A 19,540-nucleotide genomic window follows, 5' to 3' on the forward strand; every position below is an offset into this window, starting at 1 on the left:
AAAGCGCAGACCTCTGGACCAAATTTTGGTAAAGGAATGTACTCGTACAAAAGTTACATAACCTGTGTAGAAATTTATAGAAAGAATTGTGAGGTGCAACAAACAGGGCTTTCCCTATTTCTTCTCAAGAATTTAGATTAAATGAAGAAGTTACATACGTACTTAGGTATATTATAGGTACCTAACTGGAATTAACCCTGGGCAAAGTTAAGAGTTACGGTGGATACATACTTTAGAGACTGGTGGGAGTCGCGAAGAGCATCTTGGAGAAAGTTTCGATCGTAGGAGAATTCCACCTCGCAGAATGATACCACAGCCATCAACACCGTCTGAAAACGTACGTTTAAATGCTATTACTCTGTATAATTCTGCAGCCTATTAGAATAAAACAGTGTGGTATAGAAGATGTAGTAACTAAGATCGAGATAGCTACGTTTAGATTGTTTGGGCAGGTTGAATGGATAAATGAAAGGAGACGAACAAAAGGAATTTATAAAGCGAGGATGAATGAAAATTTTGGAAGACCATCCAGAAAATTCTCATTTAAGGCCAGGTCAAGAGTACCTTAAACCGACGAACTTGTATAAAAGGATGAAAGAAGCGAGGGAGCAAGCAAGGATCATGTTAACTGGTAGGACGTAGTCTCTTCCTGTCCCTACAGGAATGAGGCGTGGTGATGTATTGTTACAAGATCCTCGTTCACAGGTGGCATTGACATTCATTATTTATGTTATTGTAGAGGGGAGGTATCAGTGTTGGTATAAATAAGAGGATATTCAATAACTTAAGCTCAGTTGTTTGTTAGGCAGCGTAGACACCGTCATGCTGCCAGTCATGTTAGTGATTTTGTTTTAATGCTAAATAACGTTTTGTGATTATTGTTTATCATAAATTGTTTAGTGTGGGCATGGAGAACATGTCAGGCAGGGAAGGTCTGTCGCTGCTACCCGTCACATCACAGTATGTATCATATAAATTCTGAGAACAAAGATTTTGGTCATGTTAAAATAGATGATAGACATTGTCAATCAACTTGTCACTGAATAAAACAGCTCTTACATGAAATTTTGAGCGGAAAGCAGCAAGAGCTCGATCGTCCGCCGCCGACAGCTGTCCGTGTCGCCGAAGCACGCCAAGCTTCACAGCCGCCTTGATCACATGCTTTACAAGCTTCTCAGCCTCTCTCTTTTCTACACGCTCGCGGAGTACGGTGAGGAACTGAAACATCAATATTTATATTTTTTTACATCTCATAAGATCTAATTACAATTTTTAGTAACTTTGATCACCTATGTAAGTATATTATAAACAATCCTTTTGGTATTTGATCATCATTTTTCCACGAACTAAGTTTGGACTCACTTCTATCAATTCATCACTTACTTTCTCTTTCTCTTCTCGCAATCTCTTCCAAGTCCAAGCAGGATATCATGACCATTAAGAAGCTTACATGATCAAGCAGTTAAACCACATGTTCATCGAAGACGAGCGAGCTAGCGGTAGCGGCCCCAGACCCCGTGAATATGTCTTAGGAGGTAAGCAATGGTTGTGCCAAGGTATAGCTACAAAATTAAGATGATTAAATTACCAAGGCCTGAGATGAGTCGTATCAATATACCAAAGTAGTTGACCACTAAGAATCTATTTACCCGAGCAGTAAGAGAAAGACATGGCCAATGTACCAGGGTAGTATGACTAAGAAGATTACTCGATGTATCTTATATAAGAAATAGACAGTAATAACTTTAAGGTTAGCATGAACATTGATCTTAACTGGGTAGAGTGTAAACCCAGGTAACAAGCAATGTACCAGGATAGCATAACCTCTAAGAAGCTCACCTGTTCGAGCAGATTAGCCACATGTTCGTCGAAGCGAGCGAGCTAGCTAGAAAACCAGGTAACAAGCAATGCACCAGGATAGCATAACCTCTAAGAAGCTCACCTGATCGAGCAGCTTAGCCGCGTGTTCATCGAGGACGAGGGACCGAGCGCTGGCGGCCCCCCCTACTCTAGACAGGAACTTCTTCTGCGCGCGCAGGGAGATGTCGCGAGCGCACCACGCGCCGCCTTCCATCGCTGTAACAAGAGAAAGAGATGCTTTAATATTTCGTTTTCTCACTTGTTAGCTTATCATCTCATCTGTTGTCTGAACGTTCTAAAGTCGTAAATAAGTCTGATACACTTACACTTTTGTATGTTCTGTCAGTTGTTTCGTTACCTTTGTTACTTGACAAATAAAAAAATATTCTATCCTACTTAATTTTATCTGACAAAAGTTTTCCTGTACGAACTTAGCTTATAAACATTTGTATATAATTATTATATAAAAGTTTTGTTTTTTAAATATTGGTGGTTTACAACTACGGGACCATTTGCACGCCCATTTGGGGACTATATCATAAAATAATTTATTAACATCGCTAAATACCTACTAATAATAATCTGTACCTACATAAAGGGTCTATGTTTTAGGCGGCGGTTACAAAATTAAAAAACCGGTCAAGTGCTCTTCGGTTCTTCCGGATGGACGGACGGACGGACGGACAGACGGACATGGCGAAACTATAAGGGTTCCTTGTAGACTACGGAACCCTAAAAACTTCGATGGGTTATGGGGACTATTTTTTGTTACGTCGATTTATAAAAAAAAGAGCCGTGATAGCCCAGTGGATATGACCTCTGCCTCCGATTCTGGAGGGTGTGGGTTCGAATCCGGTCCGGGGCATGCACCTCCAACTTTTCAGTTGTGTGCATTTTAAGAAATTAAATATCATGTGTCTCAATCGGTGAAGGAAAACATCGTGAGGAAACCTGCATACCAGAGAATTATCTTAATTCTCTGCGTGTGTGAAGTCTACCAATCCGCATTGGGCCAGCGTGGTGGACTATTGGCCTAACCCCCTCTCATTCTGAGAGGAGACTCGAGCTCAGCAGTGAGCCGAATATGGGTTGATGACGACGATTTATAAAAATTATTTTCTGCTTTCACTTTCAGGAAATACTATGTACGTAATACTAAGAAATAAATAATAATCATATTTTTATTCAAGAATTCAATTCACTAGTAACTAAACATAGAGTCAGAGACGTTCTTTCATTTCAACACTTGACCTTAACTCAGTCGATTGAGCAAAGTTACTCACGTGCGGGGCAATCGATATTCAATTTGTGTATTATATTGGACTATTTTGATTGCCTCGTCTGTCTAGTTTTAGAAGAAGAAATATTATACACAAAGGCTTTATATATGCTATAAGCATATATATATATATATATATATATATATATATATATTAAGAAATTAAATATCACGTGTCTCAAACGGTGAAGGAAAAACATCGTGAGGAAACCTGCATACCAGAGAGTTTTACTAACTCTCTGCGTGTGTAAAGTCTGCCAATCCGCATTGGGCCAGCGTGGTGGACTATTGGCCTAACCCCTCTCATTCAGAGAGGAGGCTCGAGCTCAGCAGTGAGCCGAATATGGGTTGATAATGATGATGCTATAAGCAATCTTACAGGCAACCCCTGAGACTTTTAGCTTCTGCAGTCACAGAGAGCTTCTGTGTTCGAGGTTGCGCTGTTGGGATTTTCTTAGGAAGGAAGGAAGTTAGGAAGTTGGTAATGTTACAGAACCCTTGTGCCGCGGAGAGCATCTAAAGCCGCCGATCTCAGTTGTCATCGTTACCCTAAGCTCGCCAACCCGCATTCGACCAGCGTGGTGGATCTAAACTCCATTCGGACGGGCTCCTATACAAGAGAAAAAGCCTGTACTCTGTTGCAGTTCATTAAAATAGGCTGATAATAATTGGACTATTTTAAATTTAAATGCTGATATTTTTAGATTGTTTTTCTATAAATCAACTGGGGTTTTGATATAGTTAACATTTAAAATACCTACTTACTGAGGAACAGCCGTCATGACGATGAATATAGACTAATAATAAGGAAACTTGTTTGTTTTTTTGCAAATGTACGCGTTATTGAGAAACAAAAATAACTACCTCGTGCTATTCATATGCCTCGTGTTTCGTGTACATAATTTATTTCAATACGGCAACAATCACGGACTTGTATGAGACTAGACCCTGCTTGTTCACTCCATTTTATGCTACAAACGATGGTAAGGACTTTTTAGTGCTATCCAAAAGTATACCTACGTCACATACAATGATAGTGTATCTACTCATTTGAACCTTAATGCAATGAAAGCAGAGTTTCTTTGACAGCTACAGAGAAAAGAATCCGAATCAAAAGAATACCAGAAGGGTAATTCACTAACTTTGACGTCATGTTAATTGACATATACGAAATTGAAATTCTATTTTAAAAAAATCATCTGGCGCCTACTGACAACCGGTAGATGACAGTTCTCAGTTGATTTGATATTTATTCTAATAGGTTGTTATTAAAGATCACATTAGTGAGTAGCAGCTGGTCGCAAAAGACGTAAATTGATATAAAACAGCGGTCCATCAGTCTTGACTACCCACACCAGAAGCAAGTTTCGGAACATAGAAAAGCTATTCATTGATTGATCTTCTAAGTTTTAAAGTTGGTAATACTTCATTGACAACATGAAATATTGAAGATGACAATGAATTATTGAATTGTTCTTTCATTAATTTCTCTGTAACCTTCTGGTCTAAATGGGGAAATATGAGTATGTGATGTTACATCCCCGTTTCTAGACCCTCACATTAAGTCATTGGCTTAAGTTCTTATTATCACCCTAAGTATGCTGACTTGTGTTAGAGCATCAGCCTAATCCGTCTAAGCGCCAAATCCCTTCTATATTGAGAGAGAAATCCCAGCTTTAGTGAACCAAGAATACACTAACGATTGGATGGGCGTCGTCCGGTATCTAGCTAAGCATAGGTCCGTGACAGCACCAATCGTCAGCGAAGTCAATTGAATCCGTCTCCGACATAGAACAATTGATCTCACGTGTTTCATAACAGATTGCTTTTATTGTTTTGTTTGTACCTGCCTGTAGCTTTTAGCGCTGTATGTCGATCATTAAATTGCTTTCAACACGTTTTTATAATCTGTATCTATGTACTTACGGTGGGGGTCATATTTTTAGGGCCCCATCTTACCTTTGGTGACTCGTTGAGTCGTTATTTCAGCGCGATAGGTACTTGGCGCTTACCTGTATAACGTTCTTCAAATTCATGGTTTATTTCCAACGCCCAAAATTGAAAATGCAACACTGCTCGATAAAAATCGTCGTGTTTTAAAAACGCTGTCGTGTGAACATATGGGTACTTGGGAATGCATTTGTTGTATTTGAAATTTTGAACGCTTTTTTAACGTCCGTTAAAAAAACTCTCGTGCGAATGGGAGCTTACATCCGAACACTCACTCTATCGTTATCTGAGCTTTCTTTAAATCCTAAGGCGATAATGTATCAGATTCATACACCTTAATTTAGTACCATTAATTTAAATAGGTATTATACTCGTATATATTATATCGTATATATACTATGGGCCTTATTAGAAGGCTCAAAGTAATTCAGCAGGCGATGGAGCGTTTCTCTGCGTGATCGAATCAGAAATGAGGAGATTCGCAGAAGAACCAAAGTCACTGATATAGCTCAGCGAGTAGGGAAGCTGAAGTGGCAATGGGCAGGCCACATAGTTCGAAGAGCCGATGGGCGTTGGGGTCCCTAGTTTGAATTTTGAAAAAATTTCGTTCGAGTTTGAAGTTTGAATTTTGAAAAAAGTTTTGATTGGTAAAAGATTTTTTTAAAATCTATTATGCGTGAAAGCATAATAAACAAATTAGTTAGGATGATTTTCCTTTCAATAACGGACGTCATCTGTATACGTTGCCTTCAGTATTTAGGTACTAAAATTCTCACATCTATATAAATGATTTATGTCTAAGAACATAATTTATTAAAAGTTCTTCCAAAGATCTGCAGTGTCGTTAACCTTTTCCACGGGATATTCATCATGTTATGCAAATTAATATCGCATTAATGGTGTTCTCGTCTCGTCGGGTTGATTAACCTTTTGGTTATTTTACCTGTATACGGGGAATACCTTTATACTCCCGAGAGGAATACACAGTAGAACCTAATTATAACGTAAAATCCCAGAGCGATAACTTATTTTCAGGGTTTAAGTAGTCACACACAAGATATTCAAAATTCAAAATTAAAAATTCTCTTATTTCAATGAGGCTTAGTATTACTGAGACGGGCAGCGTGACGTCAGGAATGTGTATTCAGCAATGAAAATCTTCGTATAGTTCCAACAAAGTGTATTATCACCAACAAAGATCGCGCTCGACTGACTACCAGACGACAAAATAATTACCGACTATGACTCAAACAGTTTTACAATTCAAAATGGTTTCTGTATCTTACAACTACTTTTTAATTATACAGTTTTACGGCTTAGTCTAACATTATGAAATTAATATCATTAAAATATTTAAATTAATTATTAAATGTAAATAGTTTACTTTAATCTGAGTTTAAATAATAAAGCTAAAGATAGAATCTTTAGGTTTAGTCAAATTAGTATCTTATAAACGAAAAACTGTAATCATGACATTGAAGAATTATTATCAGCAAATAACAGACAATGTTTATAATAACATATAGATAGTTTAGTATATTTATAGTTTGTTAGATGGAACTCGTAGGCCCTCGTAACATTAGTTTACAAGCACTTTTGTCAAAATTTAGGTCAGGTATATGTCAAAATTTAATTTAATCTAACGGTGGTAATAATAGACAAAAACTTAAAATTAAAGTTAACTACTGACTAACTTCTTCTTGAAGTGTCATTGAAGGTTGACTGTCTGTTTTTATGCTTCTCCTTGACCATTTTCTTTTAAGTTTTGCCAGGGATTTAGCACCCCTGTCTCGTATTATAGACGCCAACTTGGGGCCATCCTTTTTTCTTTCTTCTAGTTTTTTTTTCTTTACATGTTTTGCCCTTGTCTACAATCTCACCTGATGGTTAGTGATAATGCAATCCAAGATGGAAGCAGGCTAACTTGGAGTAGGATATAACCACACCCCTTCTAGTTTTTAATTCTACACGACATAGTACCGAACCGTACAACGCCCGAAGCCTCCCACCTAGACCAATTAAGAAAACCTCAATCGGCGCAATCGGGGATCGAACCCAGAATCTCCGTCTTGTGTAACCACCAAACTGCGCTACGGAGGCCGTAAAAAAAAAACAGTTTTTTGAATTAAAATTGCTAATAAGTATAATAGCGGTCTTTCATTAATCCTTGAATTGTAAATAAAATTGGAATTGCGTCCGAACTATATAAAATATATATAAATATATATAAATAAATATATATAACTACTAACCGAACCGAACTAAATATCATATTGTATTGAGGGTTTGCTTACGGTTATACGTACGTACGGTATGGTATACTTGCGGTTTGTTACGAAATGAGTCACAAGTCTAAATTGAGTTTAACTATTGTCCTTGTAATTAAAACAACAGCGTTATCAGCTTTTTGAGTTAATTTAAATTAATACGCACTATAAGCTAGCCAGTAACCATCCAATAAGTCCACGTGCATGCAGCGTTAACGACAGGATATCCGATAAAACTGACTGTGTGTTGCAATCTGAATGACTTGGTACCAACACGCGATTAGTTTTATCAAATGTGAACTTATTGGATGGTCACTCGCCATCCAATATGTTTTTGTATACTAACTGCACCAGCATTATATACTAACTAGCGGACGCCCACAACTTCGTTTGCGTGGATTTCAGCTTTTCACAAATCCCGCAGGAACCATGGATGTTATTATACTTAGAAACCTTCCTCTTCAATCTATCTATCGCTGCATCAAAATCCGTTGCGTAGTTTTAAAGATTTAAGCATACATAGGAACAGAGAAAGCGACTTCGTTTTATACTATGTAGTAATAGAGACCCGCCCGGACTTCGCATTAGTGTAATGAGCTAATGAATGCCGTCACTTGAGTGATATAAAAGGAACTACTTCGTTGGTCCAGAGGACTTCGGGTCTCGATGTCCTGGTTCAGGCTATGAAATATTGAACTTTTATTCTAAGGTCCATACTTCTTCTCCTGTAAGAAAAGAGGCCTGACCTGGGTAAGTCAGAGAGTCTAGCGTTAATTGGCAGGAGCAGTATTCAATAAGGTTTAGGATTGGGTTGGATTGAATAAGGAAAGGGTTTTGACTTGGGTCAGAAAGTGCTCATAAACTAACACTTGAGGCGTAACCCGATGAGGTGATACAGCAAGCGATGTTGAAATGCATCGGGAGATCACTAATATAAGCTTCCGTAGTTTGTCACTTAATATCGAAGAAGGAAAAGTCTTTTTTAACAGGTACAGAGGTCTCCCCGGGCGAAGAAAAAGATAAAGAGTACCATAAAACAGACGGCAGACCTATATTGACTTGGATAAAAAATAGAATGGACTATTTTTAATTTCTTTTGAAATTTCTGACTCCTTCATAAACCAGTTAGGTATAGCGTAGCTTTTTAGCATACTGCAGTAAACTTTAATTTTAAAATAAAACTGCGAAGTCATTAGCGGTGACTCACTTTCCCAGTTAAAGTTTAAATGGCATTTATTTAAAGGCGTGTAGTTAAAAAAACAAAATTAAACAGTGACGAACGAACTAGTCATGCGTTTTACAGGAATTCGCGTGTCTTCATTTAACTACTTCGATGTTATTTTGACGGCCTCCGTGGGGCAGTGGTATGCGCAGTGGATTTTACAAGACGGAAGTCCTGGGTTCAATTGAGGTTTTCTTAATTGGTTTCGGCCGTGGCTAGTTACCACCCTACAGGCAAAGACGTACCGCCAAGCGATTTAGCATTCAGGTAGAAACGTGTAGAAACTAAAAGGGGTGTGGATTTTCATCCTCCTCCTATGAATTAGCCCGCTTCCATCTTAGATTGCATACCTTACTTACTTACTTACCATCAGGTGAGATTGTAGTACCTGTAAAGCATAAAAAAACAGATTTTGTCTTCGACTACCGTGGGAGTCATTGATCTGACCTTAATACCTACATAGTTTCGACAATAATGTACTCGTATGTTAGTTTTTACGACCACGCCGGCGCATTTGGCTTTCAACACAGTTCCTATTTACTATTCCAAGCTCAGGATAATTTAGGATTTTATATTTTCTAAAATGGCTCGTCGGCTTTGTTTCGACCTCCATAGGCAAAGACACCGCCAAGCAGTCCCGGTACGATGTTGTGCGGAAACCGTCAGAAGTATTGGCACAGAAAACATACGGTATGGGTAAAACAGATACTACAAACTTTAACCTCTTGTAAGTTAGCCTGCTGCCATCTCAAACATTGCATTGCATTGTCATTTATCATCTGCGAAAACCGCAGTCTAGCTGGTCATTGAAAAAAAAAAGTTTTCGCAGGTAGATTAAGCGAAATCCGGCACAACTTTTATATTCGACCGAATATTCCGACCAACCGTTAGAAAATGTTAGGAAATTCCATCTGTTCGATTAGCTTTCCATACTAATCTATCAATCACAGCTTGTCCTTGTCTGGTAACTGCTAAGTCAGTGAAGCAATTTCCCTAATACACCATAATCTTCGGTGGTGGTAGGCAAACAGGGCTTTTAATAAATTGGTTGTTTTAAACATATTTCGGTACCTAAGTAAGTCAGTTAAACGCTGGATAAATTTTCTAATGCGACTGGAAGGTCAAATACATCTAAGTACCTACGTTATCATACGAGTGGGGAGTTATTTAAATTTATATTATGGGCATGGGCGTAGCCAGGATTGTATCTGGGGGGGGGGGGGGGGCAGCTATACTTATATTGAGTATCGGACCAATTGATACTGTCCGACCAAACTAGTTTTTCCGGCCGAAACCGAATTTCAGCTTCAGCATCATTTTCGGCCAGTTTTTAGCCGAAACTATAATTTTTTAAGTAACCGACTGCTCTGCTAGACGGGGCAGGCTACAGATCTACAGTTTTAACTGTAGGTACAGCCGAATTGTTCAGTGTGTAGGCAACTGACAACTGCACCGTTCACAGTTGAATTGAATGTACTGTCTGTACTCCGGATATGACATCGTACACTACATATAATACTTTGGTAAGGAACAGGGACGTAGCTACCGTATCAGTGTATTAATGATAGAGGCCCCCGGGCTATAGGGGCCCCCAAAAATACTAAAATGTAACCCACAACGAACTGGAAGTTCAACTCTAAAAACTGTAGTTTTCACGTCAGTGAATAAAGTCAATCTGATTTTTTTCGGGTCAAGCGTGCACCCAAAAGTTGGGTACATCCTACATAGATTATGTCGCTGTCATATTTCTTTTAAACAAGCATTTTTGTTTCTTTTGTGAAGAAATCTTAATCTTTCATTTGGGCCCCCCAACTAATTTTGATACTGGGCCCCTCCAAGGCACGCTACGCTACTGGTAAGGGATGCCCATCCCCAGTCATGGCAATTAGCAATGTATCTTAAAATCTTGATAATTCTTGTTTAATTGTGAAAACATTACTTTATCAAAATAAGTTTGCTACAAAATTTTGAATAGACCATACAACCTAAATTATATCTTTTTTCGAAAACCTTTTTTGAAGACTTATGGACCTTGGACTTAGGAACCCAGTAACCCAGTATACCTGAGTTCCTGAGACCAACGTTGTGTTGGCCGCTAAGCATTCCCCTTTCAAATAAACGTTTTATCCTTCTTTCAAGCAGAATAAATCAATTAATTACACACCACACCCTGCCCTGTTATACCCCCTTTTTATAATCCACTATTCAATGAAGGTACTGGGATTCCATAAAAGGCACTGCGTATCACCATACCCCAAGGGTACATTACGGTTATTTGATTGCACGCGGCACGACAGCGGCTTTCAACTTGACATTGCTTAATTCTCCGTTTGATTGTGAGGAACATTAGCCAAGGCCGCGATATCACGCGATATGCTAATATATTTTGCGGGTATCGCCCAAAGTTGTGTAATATATGGTGTAGGTACCTACCTATACGTAACTCCTTTCACACTTAGTACATACGGCCGTGATAGCCCAGAGGATATGACCTCTGCCTCTGATTCCGGTGGGTTCGAATCCGGTCCGGGGCATGCACCTCCAACTTTTCAGTTGTCTGCATTTTAAGAAATTAAATATCACGTGTCTCAATCGGTGAAGGAAAACATCGTGAGGAAACCTGCATACCAGAGAATTATCTTAATTCTCTGCGTGTGTGAAGTCTGCCAATCCGCATTGGGCCAGCGTGGTGGACTATTGGCCTTACCCCTCTCATTCTGAGAGGAGACTCGAGCTCAGCAGTGAGCCGAATATGGGTTGAAATGATGATATGTACCGTACCTACCTACCTATATGTAACTCCTTTCGCACCTAGTACATAGGGCCGAAAGTAATTTCTTCTAACCGGATCGATCCCGGGTTGAATTGTTGAACGTAATCGACTACGCTATCATTATTATTTTTGACGGCCTCCGTGACGCAGTGGTATGCGCGGTGGATTTACAAGGCGGAGTTCCTGGGTTCGATCCCCGGTTGGGCCGATGGAGGTTTTCTTAATTGGTCCAGGTATGGCAGATGGAAGGCTTCGGTCGTGGCTAGTTACCATCCTACCGACAAAGACGTACCGCCAAGCGATTTAGCCTTCCTGTATGTCGTGTAAAAACCGAAAGGGGTGTGGACTCTCATCCTCCTACTAACAAGTTAGTCTGCTTCTATCTACGATTGCAGCAAATTCCTGCGACTCGCTTGATGTCGTCAGTCCATTTGGTGGGGGTCGACCAACACTGCGCTTACCAGTGCGGGGTTGCCATTCCAATTTAGGACCCCAACGTCCATCGGCTCTTCGAACTATGTGCTCCGCCCATATGAAGTAATTCATACTCGTACATAATGTAAGCATTACGATATAAGCCGATAGAGTATTCAATCGTTTACCGATACAATTGCAATTCAAGCCGCGGGCGGTGTCATTACCCGCGCTCAATACACGATTGCAACAATTGCACACACTTCACACTGCTCACGTGATATGATAAACATCGGCCAGAACTCACGCTAAGCGAAAGCTAAACGACAAAGAAAAAAAATCGGTTGTCTGTAAAGTCGGTTTACTGACGATAGTTGAATGTGACGTCAGAAAATACTGATGGAATGGTTGCATTTTAATTTCTTGTAAAAAAAGTTGGCAACCCTAGAGCGAGGGAACGACGCATGACGTCATCTTTTTTCGAGTTTGCATCTGGCTTCATCGAATTATAAGACGTTGTCACGTCAAAAACATGTCATCATCATTGTGGTAACTAGGTACAATATATAATCATCAGCCATCATCATTATCATTATTGTCATCATCAGTATCAGCGTTTATAAGGACTTACTACAAGGCCAACAACATTATTGTGTACTAAACAAATGTTTTGTATGAGTTTAATTGTTTGTTTTATTCTTAACTAGCTGACGCCGCGCGGTTTCACCCGCGTGATTTCAGTTCTCGTAGGAATGTGGGGATGATATATAGCCTATAGTCTTCCTCGATAAATGGGCTATCTAACACTGAAACAATTTTTCGAATCGGACCAGTATTTCCGGAGATTAGCGCGTTCGATCAAACAAACAAATAAACTCTTCAGCTTTATAATATAAGTATAGATATACAATTTTTTATCATGACATTATCACAATATATATAATCATATAGCTAATCATTAAAAAACCACAAGAATTTTTTATGTTATTGTATTGAATCGGAAACTACTGAATGAATTTAAATGAAACTTGTCACAACGCCTGGTCTACAAATAGAGACCGTACCAACGATAAATTGGGCACAATTAAATTATAAATTAGCTAAGGATTGTACCCATGTCGTAAAACTTGAATAATGATAACAAGGCTAATTAACTATCTTATATAAATAATCAAATTATTTAGAAAGTAAGTACAGTTATCAAGAAAGAAAAAAGTTGCCATGAGATAACTTCATATATTACTTTTTCTCTTGTTTACTTTCTACTTTACATAAATAGGTTGAGTAATTAATACTTAACACTTTGTTTATTTATGGATGTTTTATCTAAATGTAGGTATGTTTCAAAGTATATCTAATTTATAATTAAAGACAGTGTAACATTACAATTAAGAAAGGAGCTTTCCCAATTCTCTTTTATTCAATGCTGTAGAGTATACAAACTAAACAAAACATATAACAATTCTAGTAGACGCCGCACGGTTTCACCCGCGTGGTTCCCGTTCCTGTAAGAATACAGGGATAATATATACTCGTAGCCTTCCTCAATAAATGGGCTCTCTAACACAGATATAATTTTTCAAATCGGACCAGTAGTTTCTGAAATTAGCGCGTTCAAACAAACAAACAAACAAACTAGTCAGCTTTATAAAATTAGTACAGCAATTTCTAGTTCTAGCGAGACTTATAGTATAGAGAGCAGTCCGTTTCAAAGAAAAAAAACAAACATATTTTTGGTTTCCATAAAGTTTTCTAATAACAAAACGTGCTTGGTCAATGAAAAGCGCATAATAATGTATCACATTATAGTAAATAAGGAAGGATTTGATATGAAACTTATGTTTTATGTTCTATTGCATATTTTCCGGTGAACCGTAAATTTGTTTCCAACTAAATCATATAAAGCGTAATAAGTTTCGTCGCAGAAAACCCGTGAGATTTATATTATGCTCGGTCATGCGTACTGTGCTTTTAGTATTTTCTGCTCTGTATATTTATGTGTTTGAGGGAAATATACCAGGAAATATTGTACTGGTTATATAAACTAAACTTTTTGACGCCGCGCGGCTTAGAAAGCTTTGGTTATAATTTAGAGACCGATTTCTAGCTTCGATTTTTAAAGAAAAATTGATTAAATTAAATTAACCTTAAAATTTTTTAGAAGATTTCAATCTACATATTTGAATTATTGTATATTACCTATACAAATATCTCTATTTCTGATTTCGAAATCCAAATTGAAATTAACTTTTGCGAATCTTCTTAATTGTGTTTCTAATCGAAACACAAATGAGGAGATTAGCAAAAGAACCAAACTTACGGATATAGATAATCAAATCGCCTATTACCTACCACTGTACAACAACAGTGGTAGGTAATAGGCAATGCACATAGTTTCAAGAGCTAATGGAAGTGGAAGTCCCAAGGTCTGGAATCGCGACCCCATACAGTAGATAGTGTTAAAACATTCAAATTAGTATATAGTTTAAGAAGTGGGATAGATATTATTACAGACACTTTAACACACACGATTGTTAAATTTGATTTTATACGTTTTTTCTTGATCCAGGAAGCTATTTAATGGCAAATAAGGCATCACACAAGAGTCTTCGTAAGTCAATAACGATTTCGATTAGAAACACAAATGAGGAGATTCACAAAAGAACCAAACTTACTGACATAGATCAACAAATCGCAAAACTGATGTGGTAGGTTATGGGCAATGTAGATAGTTTCAAGAGTTAATGGAAGTGGAAGTCCCAAGGTCTGGAATAACGACTCCATACCATAAACAGTGTTAAAACATTCAAATTAGATTAGTTTCAGAAGTGGGATATATATTAATAAAGACACTTTATCACACACGATTGTAAAATTTGGTTTTATACGTTTTGTCTTGATCCAGGAAGCTGTTTAATGGCAAATAAGGCATAACATAAGAGCTTCGTAAGTCAGTAACCTCCACAACATATCTAAGCGACTGTATCAATTGAATGGGCGACCACAATTCTCCCCGACAATGCAGTGTCCAATTAACTCGAGATGTATATCAGTTACACGGAGGAAGACAACTTTAACTCTATTAAATGATAAGTCTATCATCTTGGGAGATAAGATGGTATTTTTTGTTATTATGGTAAGTCTTATCCTACTGGGTTAACTACTTGTCAAACTACTCTTACAAACTTTGCAAGCCACTTCCCGACATTCGATTAGACTGATTTTGGTATCAATCTTCTGTGGTAACTGGTGATGCATTAGTATGCCCATGATGGAGTGGTAAATAGTTAAAATAAACCTAGAGTTTGCGTTCATAGCAATCTGGAGATACATTCTAGAGAATTTATTCTGAATAGGTTTATTTATTTTTATTAATCTGTATATATGGTAGGAAGCAAACCAGATACTTTAGCAGTAGTTAGAATACCAAAATTCCTAACGCTAAGCTCATTTCAGCCGTCATACACAAGTATAATAATAATAATATGCTCCCGACCGACTTTTCGGTCACGGCGGCTGATCTCATGGTGAGATTAACCATGTACGCAGGAGATATTATAGTGCACAAGTGTATGCGCAAGCACAGGTGCACTCTCTCTTCCCTCACTCTCGAAACCCGATGGGACGGCAGACCGACACGACCGGTGAAAGATTAGGCGCAGGACCGACGGCTTTACGTGCTCTCCGAGGCTCTCCAGGCTGCTATTAAGATTTTCCTTGTAAGAAAAATCCCAATTTGTTTTTGTTGGCCTGACCCGGGATTCGAACCCTGGACCTCATTGACCGTAGCTGAACCAGCTTACCACGTGACCAATGAGTTCATATACACAAGTATATGAACTATATGAACGATGAACGATGTGAATTCCGGTGAAAACAAGTTTTTGTATTAAAATAAATAAAAACATCAAACTAACTTCTGGAAACGTTTAATTAGAGCAGAGGGACACCATGGGATTAAACGAGGTCCAATTATTATTAAAACTCCCAAATTGTCACGTCGTGGGGGCATTGACCCCGCGTGAGATACAGGACCGCGTTAATTAGAACGAGCGGTTCAGAGCTCGAATCGTTATATTAATTTTAGAAGAATAGGTACTTCGATTAAGATTATTTGATTATTCAAGACCTCCATCATTAACAACCAATATTCGTTTTACTGTTGAGCTCTCTCAGCATAAGAGTTGTTAGGCCTTAGACCACCATACTGGCCCAATGCGGATTGGCAGACTTCACACACGAAGAGAATTGAGAAAATTCTCAGGTATGCAGGTTTCCACACGATTTCTTCACCGTTTGAGACACGTGATATTTAATTTCTTAAAATGCACACAACTGTAAAGTTGGAGGTGCATGCCCCGGACCGGATTCGAACCTACATTTTGTAGTTGTCGGATATTTAAAATGGGATCACAGCTACAGCTTATATCCGAGGCAGACGGCCTACTCATTTGGAATCATAAATTCAATATGAAAGGACCCAAGATTGCGACCTCAATTTGGAGTGTTGGACCCTCTATTGAAACCCATATCAATGTGAGTCATAAATGAGAAGGGCTGTTTGGAGAGTAAAATATTATGGTCTCCAATTTTCGTTAAAATTCAAGAATTTCCTTAACTAGGTTTAGGTATGTATGTTATACAGACGCCCCGCGGTTTCACTCGCATAGTTTTCATTCTTGTAAAAATACGGGAAACTATAGCTTGTGTTACTCGGTAATAACGTAGTTTTCCGTTGGTGAGAGAATTTTCAAAATCGGTTCAGTAGTTTCAGAGCCAGAGCCAACTCGTGCATAAAATAAATAAAAACAGACACAAAAAATCGAATAGCTGCCTCTTTATTAAGTTACACAAACCAGCAAAAAGGTTATCTTATAATTTAAACAAAGCAACAAACTCTATCTAACCACTCAAAATTAACTTCTCACACTAAACTTCTGAAGCAAGAACATAATAGGATATTCAGGTAAAACTTGATAATCCAGTTGCAACCCAGTAACCCTAGAAACTGGAGCAAGTGATATCCTTGACACGCTCGACCTGCCTTGTAATATTACCTACAAATCCTCAGAACATTTGCCAACTGTGAGAACAGGGTATAACAATGCAATTGGATATACTAATTGGCTCACTAAAACAATTGGGGCAAAAACTTCATTGTCATTAGCATATTTTTAACCCCTAACGCAAAAAGAGGTGTGTTGTGTTGCTGTCTGTCTGTCAGTCTGTCTGTGGCACCATAACTATCGAAGTTTTTTTTATTAAAGGTGGCTTACGGGGAGTTTTTAGACATGTTTGTTGAAAATAAGTTAAGCCGTTTAAAAGTTGTGGGGGGGTGAAAGTGGGGAAGAACAATTGAATGTCTGCAAATATCGAGTGGGATCTCAAATGAAAGCGCATTGAAAAAGAATATTGGTGAATTGATCGGGAGTGTAGTTAATAATTTCGTTACATTCAGGGATTTTTCAAAAGGAGATGGTCCAAAATTGTATGGAGCCCAGGATCAGTCATTGTACCATGGCGGAAACAAAAGAAAATAATTTTATTAACTATTATACAAATCTACGAATTTACTTTAATTCTTTCGAAATAATATTCATTATCTCCCAAGAAATGCATCATTAATATGAGTAACAATGGCGGATTGATGACGTTTTCAACGTAATAGTCGTTTTGACGTTTGCTGTCAAAAGTCATGTCATAGTTGCTTTATGGGCGCCATCTTGATATAACTCAAAAACTTGGGTTTTAATATTATTTATTTCATTTTATTTAGTTACATTTATTCATCTATTTATATTTTAACAAATACCCTGTATTTTTTAAATTTTAATGATACGGGATACAAGAGTGGACCTGAAATGGACCATCTCCTTTTCATTAATAATCTATTATATAAGTTGCCTCTTTCTCATAAGAGAGGGAGATTTGGAATTATATCAAGCAGCTCCTATGGAGGTTTACGGGTTTACGGGTTTTAATCTGAAAAGATCCTTATCAGGGGTGCAATTCCGCTATTTTACTTGTCGACGACGTCGCTAACAACGAAGTTGCCGTAGAAACGAACGATGTCACAGCGTTGTAAAGTTACAGAATGCAGAATCGCGACCGGAATCAACTGTTCACTGTATACTCGGGAGTTTAACATCACAAACTTGTCATCTCTCCGCTTTTACTAAGAGTTTTGATTGGAATTTTCTAAAAAACAAACGAAGACTCATTGACTATAGCTTGACAACTTCGTTCCTAACACTCCCGATGGGCCGCGCGGGCCGGGGGGCTTGTGTCGATGAATGAAAAACTCACGACTGATGCACTTCATTTCCGCGCACGCACGATTTCATACCCGCGCAGTCTTTCCCCCTGTCGCCCGCATATCATGGGAGTGTCATCAACGAACTTGCCGGACAATAAAAACAGTTTTGGTCAGAATAACAACATATTTTCTTATAAACATCCGAAGACTCATGGACCAACTATGTCCAGGTGACTCATTTGTAATGCACGAGCAAATAACATTCACACGCACATCTCATACGCGAGCTACAGACCTGCAGTTCAACTGTACAGTCTGTTCAGTTAACCGTCAGAGGTGCGGGTAAAATGAACTTGTACCTCTTCCAAATATAAGCCCGCTTCCATCTTAGACTAACAAACGACATCATCATCATTCAACATCAGGTGTAATCGCAGGCTAACTCGTCCAAGAAAAAAATATAGATACATATATTTTAATAACTCGTCTTCAAAGACATTAAAATGCGCAAAACTGACAACTGTACAGTTTTTCTATAGTAGTAGGCAACTGTCACCCGCACCTTACTACAGCATACGAGGTATAATATATTTATAGCCTCAATAGCTCTACGGTAAGAGCGGTTGGACTCATCACTGAGGGGTGGTGGTTCGATCCCCGCGCCGTTGGACTGTTGTCGTACCCACTCCTAGCACAGTCTTTTCACAGCACAGTCACATTTGGTACGCTCATGTCATGTGTCTCATGTCACTGTCAAATGTAATGTCTATTGCTCTTCTCACTTCTGCCATCGCATCGGACGGGTTCCATTCCAAATCGCATCTCTGTTTCGTTATACTAAATTACTAATCATAATTCATTTCATGTATGAATAAAGTGTTTATTCATACATCTTTTGTATTTATTTCACAAATAGTTCTCATTACGATTAGATAAAACTGTACGAATGAAACTGCATAGTTAAAACTGAAGGTCTATAGCCCGCATTAGTAAACGGAGAATCTCTGTCGATAAACGTTATTCATAACAGCTTTCGGTACCCCTTAACTATCAAACCATTTGATTATTACCAAATCGTTTTTCTATTTTAACTATTCATTTATTTCTATAACAAATTTCTTTTAGCTATTCTTTCTTCGCCTATTTCGTTAACAGATTTCTTTGTGCCAATAAAAAGAATGAAAGCGTTTAAGGGCTATCGACCTACAAATCGCCGAACAAGTAATGTTCTCAGCCCAAAGCCCTTACGAATTATTCAAAGCCCTGGGACGCTTTTATTTATACGATACGACATTCGCGTCATCTCATCATTTAACCAATTATATTATAATTAAATTTAGAACTAAGAACAAGATCAGAACTTCGAACTTAGAAATCCTTTACCTCAGGTTTGGCGGAAAAATCGTAGGATGTAGATGTATGTACATATGTAGATCTTGTTTTATTTTCATTGATTTGGTGCATTTTCAACCGACTTCCAAAAAGAAGGAGGTTCTGCGTTCGGCTGTATGTATGTTTT

At 38.2% G+C, this 19,540-nt stretch overlaps 1 protein-coding gene across 1 annotated transcript in view; it reads right to left on the reverse strand.

The window, feature by feature from the left end:
* The window catches only part of LOC112049489 (tumor necrosis factor, alpha-induced protein 8-like protein 2 A), a 45,649-nt gene that overhangs the window by 6,557 nt on the left and 19,552 nt on the right, over positions 1-19,540 (reverse strand). The window contains exons 3-5 of the mRNA XM_024087371.2: positions 1,943-2,076; positions 1,060-1,218; positions 232-329 (exon numbers count right to left, since the gene is read on the reverse strand). Of these exons, the coding sequence (XP_023943139.1) occupies positions 232-329; positions 1,060-1,218; positions 1,943-2,076 (391 nt within the window). The remainder of the gene's footprint in view (positions 1-231; positions 330-1,059; positions 1,219-1,942; positions 2,077-19,540) is intronic.

The sequence above is a fragment of the Bicyclus anynana genome, chromosome 17 (assembly GCF_947172395.1).
Source record: "Bicyclus anynana chromosome 17, ilBicAnyn1.1, whole genome shotgun sequence".
Classification (NCBI taxonomy): domain Eukaryota; kingdom Metazoa; phylum Arthropoda; class Insecta; order Lepidoptera; family Nymphalidae; genus Bicyclus; species Bicyclus anynana.